At 34.7% G+C, this 8,224-nt stretch overlaps 1 protein-coding gene across 1 annotated transcript; it reads left to right on the forward strand.

Moving 5' to 3' along the window:
• Nucleotides 1-3,732: 3,732 nt before the first annotated feature.
• LOC128553299 (uncharacterized) lies at nt 3,733-7,639 on the forward strand (the record flags this gene model as incomplete). The annotated part of the gene is made up of 1 exon (XM_053534430.1): nt 3,733-7,639. A coding segment is annotated over exon 1 (1,503 nt), but the record flags the coding sequence as incomplete, so codon positions are not given.
• Between the last annotated feature and the right edge of the window lie 585 nt (nt 7,640-8,224).

Consider the following 8,224-nt stretch of genomic DNA (forward strand, 5'->3'; position numbering starts at 1 on the left):
TTCGACTTGATTTTTTTCGAATGTTTATGCGAATGTCTAATGTCTATCAGATCTGCATGCGTCCTCGTTTTTTCAAATGTCTATCCGAATGTCTAATGTCTATCAGATCTGCATTCGTTTCGAATGTCTATCTGAATGTCTAATGTCTATCAGATCTGCATTCGTCCTCGTTTTTTCGAATGTCTATCCAAATGTCTAATGTCTATCAGATCTGCATTCGTTTCGAATGTCTATCTGAATGTCTAATGTCTATCCCGCTGCCAACTTCACGCACCTGATTAGTCATAGTATTGTCATTATATGATAAATTTAAGTCTTGATACTATGTAGATTTATTATAAATGCATTATATTTTTCATTATATTTTGTGCCTTTTTGTTGTACTATGTAGAGCGCTTTTTGTATTACGGGATGTATATTTATCGTTATAAGATGTATATTCTTAATAAATTTAGTATATTAACCATAATATTACTTAGACAAAGAAAAACATATAGATGACGTAAGAGAAACAAAGGAACATGATGTAAATTACTACGAAACGGCCGGAATTAAACCCCCACTTTGATGTTTTAACTGGTGACGTACGTAACTGAAACAAAATGCTTTATATGTAAAGCACAAAAATGTTCATGTAAATAAAGAATAACGACAATAAAAACAGAAATCTGCAGAAAGGACAGCCGGCGAACTTACCGATTTACAGTTCAATTGATAGTAAATAAAAGATAATAAGACAGTAAATAGTACACAACAGACGATACATTAAAAACGGGATAAGGGAGGCAATGAAGCAGATGACTCCACAAATGAATGAGTAATAGTTTAGTTTCCTTGGTAGTATAATAGTGCGTCTTTAAGGTAGACCATTTGAGGATCTTGGACAATTGTTTAAACTACCTGTACTCGAAAATTTAACTAAAGCTGAATAGATCTTTGAATTTATCATGTACATAGTAAGTTCTTTACATTAATAGGAAAACTGTCGTTTTTAGTCAATATATTTACAATGTCTTTTCTTTCATATACATGAGACCAGAATGGAATCTCTTCCTTTTACAAATGGGTTACTTTTAACACTCTGACAGTTAGAATACAATTGTTTCTTCTTACGTTATTTTGGCATTTATATTATGAAACATCATTTTATGTGTATTGAAAGTACTTGCAGAAACATACCTAAACCTACTCCCACGCAGGTATTTGTCAAATGACTGCATTGTTTAAAAGGGATGTCTGGAGACGAACACCACACTATCAGAATAAACAAAAAAACTCTCGATAATACCTTGGTTTATGTCAAAATGTAAATTAAAGTAAATCTACCCACAGTTTGATACACAATGTCCGTAGCAAGGTTTTCCTAAATAGCATTGATATTATACATCACTCCAAAGAACTCCAAAAGTAGAAGTATAAACTTTTTATATTATCAAACTATTTTATTATTTTTATATATTAGTTTTGAATTTATTGTCCAGAAATACTTTTGATTTTGTTTATGAACGTATTAATACATACATATCTATATAATTTTTAGGATACCTTATTAGCATAACAACAACATTGCCATTATCAATTGCGAAAAAAATATTTAAGATAGGAAAATACTTTTTTTCTGCCGTATAATTGACATTATTTAAGATATTTTGAAATTCCAAAAGATCATACATTCACCCTCAGAAACCTTTAGAACGATATATTGTTTATATCTGGATGTTTTGAAATAATGACGCGGTCCACAAAAATCCTGTTATGGACAGTAAATCAGGAGGCATATCCGTATTCAACAGTTTTAATGACATTATGAAAGGCCAATATCCTTTTCCTATCACATGAGTGAAGATTTTAAAACTACTTCATACTCGCACTGTCAGTATGTCAGAGTTATATCTATAGACTTGCAATGCATGGTTACAGCATAATGCAGCACTTTTATTAACATACCTTTCATGGAAAGATTTCTATTTGGCAATCCATGACGGTTTTTTCAGGTACTACCCAATCAAATTTCATTTATTCGGATGAGGTTGGTCTACCAAGTGAATAATGATGATATCCGTCCATCCCGGTCCATATAGCATACTGGCTCAGTCCTTCAATTACCCTTAAACTCCTAGTGTAATGAAGTGTTTGCAAAATATTCCCCCTCAACGATGACAAGTCAATAACGATGAAGCAACTTAAATTGCATAACATGCAAAAATGATAATAAAGAAAACAGAACCAAAACATAACCAAATCAATCAGTTCTATTTAAGCTTGGTTACGTTCTATGCTTTCAGACGCTCTTTTCACCAATTTTATTTACAACAGCACACATTAAGGTCTATGTGGTGCCCTGTACTTAGACCCAGTGTTGTTATATATTCTGGTCCTTTATGCTTATCGAGTTCAGTTATTTTTACTATCACGGAATTCCGCTTAGACAAATCGCCATCGTATTTCAAACGTCTGTATTTGTCATCCTGTAACATAGATGCAGTTTAAGGTAGTATGCGCCCTTTCTAGAGATTTTTAAAACATCTTCGGATTCTACTCAAATCTGGATTAAATACATGTCACACAACTGCCGTTGCGAAAATATAGTTTTTATTCTATTTTGACACCCCGATTTCAGTTAGAGCCGACAGATGGCGCTTTGACGTCATTATGTTGCTATTGTACCCGCGTCAGAATAAAACAAAAAGTTCATAAAACCAACGGCAGTTGTATCACGTTTATTTATTCCAAATTTGAAAGGAATCCGACGACTTTTTAAAAATCTCGACAAAGGGCGCATACTACCTTAAGTCTTACAGGGAAGCTTAGATAAAACAAATAAGATAAACATTAGACATATTTTATTGATGAGCTTAACTTTATTTACTTAAGTAAAACTTCAAAACAATATTTCGATTCTGCTTGAAACGAAACAAAAGCTACATATCTACTGGTCATCAGGTCATGTTCATATTGAGGCAAAACTATATGGTTATAATATCTACATTACAAAACCGTTTTTCGCTTAAATCCATTAATTGTCTAGTATTCACAGATGGTATGGTATTGAGCATTAGTACATGCTGAAACTGCATTGCATTTATTTGAAACTGCTGTGTGATATAAATGAAAACTAATTACAAATGCAATGGATATAAATATTTCGTTTGCATGTTTATATACTTCCAAATGAACATTAGCATACAGGATTGTGTGCATTGGCGATCACTCAGTGTGACTTCCATATATCGTTTCACGCTCGACACTGAAAGAACATTATGATGTTTTCATAATTTATATATTTTTCATTTGTTCAGTTGTTATAGTAGCTGCCTTGTTTCATCTTTCTTGCTTTGTGTTTCGCTTTTCTGAGAAATGTTGCAAAATCATATATCGCATTTTGATGACATGTATTTCATAACAATTTCCTTCAGCATACAAGTTTCATTTACCTATACATTGATGACTTATACTGAATTAAAATGACAGTGACTGTTTGTGTTATAGTAGTATATTTCTGCTGCAAGATAACCTGTTATGGTGTCATATATTTTTCTGCCGCAAGATACTCAGTTATTTATGATGATACATTTTCTGTCGCAAGATAATATATTACGATTCGCGTTTATCTATAGATAGATAGTTATCGAAAGAAACAATGTTTGCACTTTTCCAGTAAGATAAATAACATAATGAACAGCACTTATAGTGCCTAGAATTGCCACCATTTTAAAGTTAGTTCTCCTTGAATTAACGGGATATCTAGTTTCATATAAGTAAACGCGCAAAGAAATGTGTTACCAATTATTGGGCAATAGTTAAGATTACTGTGGACATGTTCACTTTTTAGATATATAACTAGCAACAAGAATCTTAACTAGTTTAGTTAAGAATGTATTTCAATACAATGAAGTGGTGAACACGAAAAGATTCGTCTTACCAGTTGTTGGACAAAAACAGTCCAGAGTATTCCAACTGCTGTCCAAACACTGATTCACTAGATTAGATTCATGTTGCTGGTGATCTAAGATGCGAATAGCTCTAGAGTATTCCGATTGTCCAATAACCGGAAACACCAATTTTGCGCGTTAACCACTTTGTTATATGAACTACATATTCAGTTATCTTTCAGCAGAAATATACTACCATAGTATGTTATATTTATTTCATTTAATTACTTCACAAGATTATTTACATCGTACATATACAAGTAATCTGTAGTTTTAAAACAATGACTATATGACAAATGGTACTCTGAATTGGTTTCATTACCGTAGGGAATGGCAACTGACAATCTGTCTGCCCTTAGCAAATATCCTCGCTGTCAGTTAATCAAAGCTTTTTCCGTCTTGTCCTTCACACAATTTTCTTGAAAAGAGTATAAAAATATTACCAACATAGGGCTGTTCGGGTGAACACAGTTGGATATTGCCAACCTGAGAAAAGTTATAACACCCAAAGCAGTAACCGATGGAGTTATTAGATTTCAAAGGTTGACGATATCCCATATCACATGAGCAGGTCTGTATTTATTGTTTTGTTATACCGAAACTCGCATTCTGAGATATGTCTTACATTAAAGCGCCTTCAGTGGCAACGTCATTTTGTTCTTCAAAGCACGGTATAGTACTTAAATAGAAAGGATAAGCTCATGTCGGAACAGGGTTTTGAAAACGAATAACATACGCAGTATAATTCAAAGCATGATCTTCTTAGTTCGGAGTTTGTTTTGAAAGCACATAACACCCCACCGGACGATATTCAAAATAATTAGGTAGCAAGGTACACTTCGGTTCGAACATTTTGGGCACGGACAGGGTTACTTGTAGCGAGTCGTAATATTGCACTTCCCTAAAGAGCTCGAGCAGGGTGGCCATTTTATAATTTGCCTGCATGTTTTGTGCTTTCAATCAATGACAAAATCAGTACTCTCATACAAGAATAAAGAAACTTATCAAAACAAATGTTGTACCCCACCCATTGAAAATAACACGCAAAAATCACAAAATTAGCACTTTTCAGACAGCCTGCCACGATCACGCTGCAAGAATTAAGTCCAATTCTTTTGCATTTATCAATTCAATAGGCCCTACTGAACAACAGGATATGAATGGAATGGGGGCCCATCCAGCTCGTTTTTTCACAAAACTCCAAAAATGTACCTGAGTGTCAATCAAAAAGCATGAAACTCTTCAATGGTTTGATTTTCCCTCACCGGAAATGACACATTAATCCATACAAAGCTAGCAGCTATTAGTTTTACAACTGAATTCAGAATTTTACATGTATCGGCTATTTAAAGTTTCTAAAGAATTAACAATCATTATTTCTCACTGTAATTTACAGACATCCAAAATCACCATATTCTAATTAGTTAAAATATTGACGGGGGCCAAAATTCGAAGTGTACCCTGCTACCTTAAGACTTTTTTTGAGGTTCTTGTTCATACCTATACCACTGTATTCTGGTAAAAGAATATGTTATGAATAAAATAAAACTGACAGAAAACAATAAATCTTACTAATTTGTTGTGTATTTCATCTTATTTAAGTATACTGCAAATCAAGGGAAGTAACAAAAATGTGAGTTAAAAATACTTCAGACACAGCTTCATTTCTTGAAATAAAAATGACTGAAAAGGAATAAATGGCCAAAATCATTTTCTGTTTGTAAGCTGTTATACATCAGCCTTACAAAAATACCAGTTATTTATTAGAAACCTATATCAGAATGAAAAATGACTTTACAATGTTTGTTCAACATAGCCGACTCTTCGGAAAGACACATACCCTCTTAAAATGCTTTTATATACAAATATATTAGTAAGATCAAAATTACTTTGTATTACAAGTGTAAACAAAAGCCTTATTGCTCAATATAAATAATCCATATAAGTACAAACAATAAAAAAAAAGCAGAGAATTCAACCCCATTCTTTCACAGTAAAAGAGTCTTTAGATCAAGGGAGGCAAATCTTTAAACCATGCTGAACTGAGATTTCCACCTGCAAAGCTATTACAAAAACCCACAAAAACACTAATTAATGAGCTCTACTGAAATATGACACTTTGTCCAGCTGATAAGCCCACACTTCATGATAACAACACATTTCTGTCCATTTCTTAATAGCTTTTGTTGAGTGCACAGTGAATTATGAAGGAATATCCTAAAAAGTCTAAAAAAAGTTGTAACAGGAGTAAAAGAGCTAGACAAAACTGGTTTAAAAAGGGCCATAATGGCAATGTTAGCAGACAGTTTGTTAGTGAGACATCAAATGCTTCAAGTGCTGATGCTGAAACTCAAGATTTCCATGGCCTAGACTCACAAGTGAAGACTGTTACAAGGCTGGAAAAGTCTGTAGCTGCTGATGTGCTCAATGCCGCCAGCTGTACAACACCTGGTATCCTACCATACAAACTCAGGCCTGCACAAGACAGCAATCAAACTGCAAACAAGAGAGAAGAAGGAATAAATAAAGCACAGGATTCAAATGAAAACATAATCGTCAACATAAAAAAACTTAAAAGTGTTTTCGAACTGGTATCTAAACATGTCTGTGAAAAGCCAAATATAATGATGTCTGTTGCAGACAGAAAAGGATTATGTATTTCTTTGGAGGTAAAATGCCAGAATTGTGACTTTGCTACCGGACATATACCTCTGTTTGACTCCATAAAAACAAAACAGGGCCAAGAATCTGGCACGATCAATAACACAGTACTCATGCCAGTGATGACGTCAAAACTTGGAATTACTGACATACAGCTTGTGCTCTCCTGCTTGAACATCCGTGCTCCAAACAAGCGTGGAATGCAAAGAAAACTGAACAATGTCTCTGATCAAGTACAGTCACTTAACAAAGAACAAATGGTAAGAAACCAGAGGTATATTAAAAAGGTACAGTACCTGGCACAGTCATCAGGCGGAACCGACATTGAATATGATGTTTCGTACACCAGTCGTCCGAAAGCTGGCGAGACGACAGCGACACAGTGCTTTGCTCCTGTAATAGAAAAAACAACAGTTAAACACTTACCAGTTGACATCCAAATTGCAAATAAACTGTGCTCATTGAGGAACTGCTCCCACAATAACAAAAAATGCCGAAAGAACTATGCAACTGACACATCTATAAATCAAGCAGAGACAACACTTCTGAAGGAATCAATAAAAAGCATATTCGACAAAAAAAATTTAAGTGTACAAACAATTACAACAGACGGAAGTTTCCAACTTGCTAAAGCGGTACGTGATATCAATGCCAAAACCTCAGCTAAGATTCTTCACTACAAGTGCTTTGTGCACAATATGCGCAACTTGCACAAACACTTGAAAGCTGTCAAATTAAAGTCAGCTACTAGGAAAGATAAAACTGTGTATACCCAGCAAGTGGCTACAAGTCTGCGCTCTAGAATTCGGGCTGAACTGAAGAACATCAAGCTTGCTTGTAGAAATATGGACCAATATGTGCACCAGGCTCAAAAGTGTATGACAAACATTATTCGTTGTAGTACCAATGACCATTCCATGTGCAGAAGTGCTTCAATGATCTGTACAGCTCATCTGAAAAAAGTACATATTCATAAACATATGCGCTATTTACCAGAACAAAAGTACATGCAACTGTCACTGTCAGAGAAGGACTCTTTACAGAAAGTAATTGATAAATACTTTGGAAAAAACAGCTTAAGGACACTTGTAGATTTTTTTCAACTAATGCATGCGAGTCATTACACGGTCGCCTATTTCAGTACGCCCCTAACAACACAGTCTGGAGTAGAAACTTCCCAGGTCTGTGTCACTCGGTAACCCTGGGAGCGAGCATAGGCCGGGGAATGTCGCTACTTGAGATGGCACGATATATGGGCATAGCGGTGAATTACGACGATCCTTTTTACAAGTACATACAATCAGTGGATAAGACTGCACACTACCACGCCAGACACAGACGCACATACAAGTACAAAAGTACAAGGTACCTTAATCGAAAGAAAAAGGCATACCGGTCTGTGCTTTCTGCCTCTGTGTATGGTAGTGAAACAGTTGCAAGTATAGATCATGCATATGGTGTAAATCTAAATTTGTAAAACAGGTAAACAGCTAAATTTAAAAGCAAATCATGCAAAATAACAGAACTGAAACTGGGTACCTTACAGTAGACAGCTGGGAAAAGCAAAATGGCCATAGCAAGCACCATCATTTTTACAAACACTTCTATTGTTATTAATGGCTTGGGGTTCA

The sequence above is a fragment of the Mercenaria mercenaria genome, unplaced genomic scaffold (assembly GCF_021730395.1).
Source record: "Mercenaria mercenaria strain notata unplaced genomic scaffold, MADL_Memer_1 contig_3687, whole genome shotgun sequence".
Classification (NCBI taxonomy): Eukaryota; Metazoa; Mollusca; class Bivalvia; order Venerida; family Veneridae; genus Mercenaria; species Mercenaria mercenaria.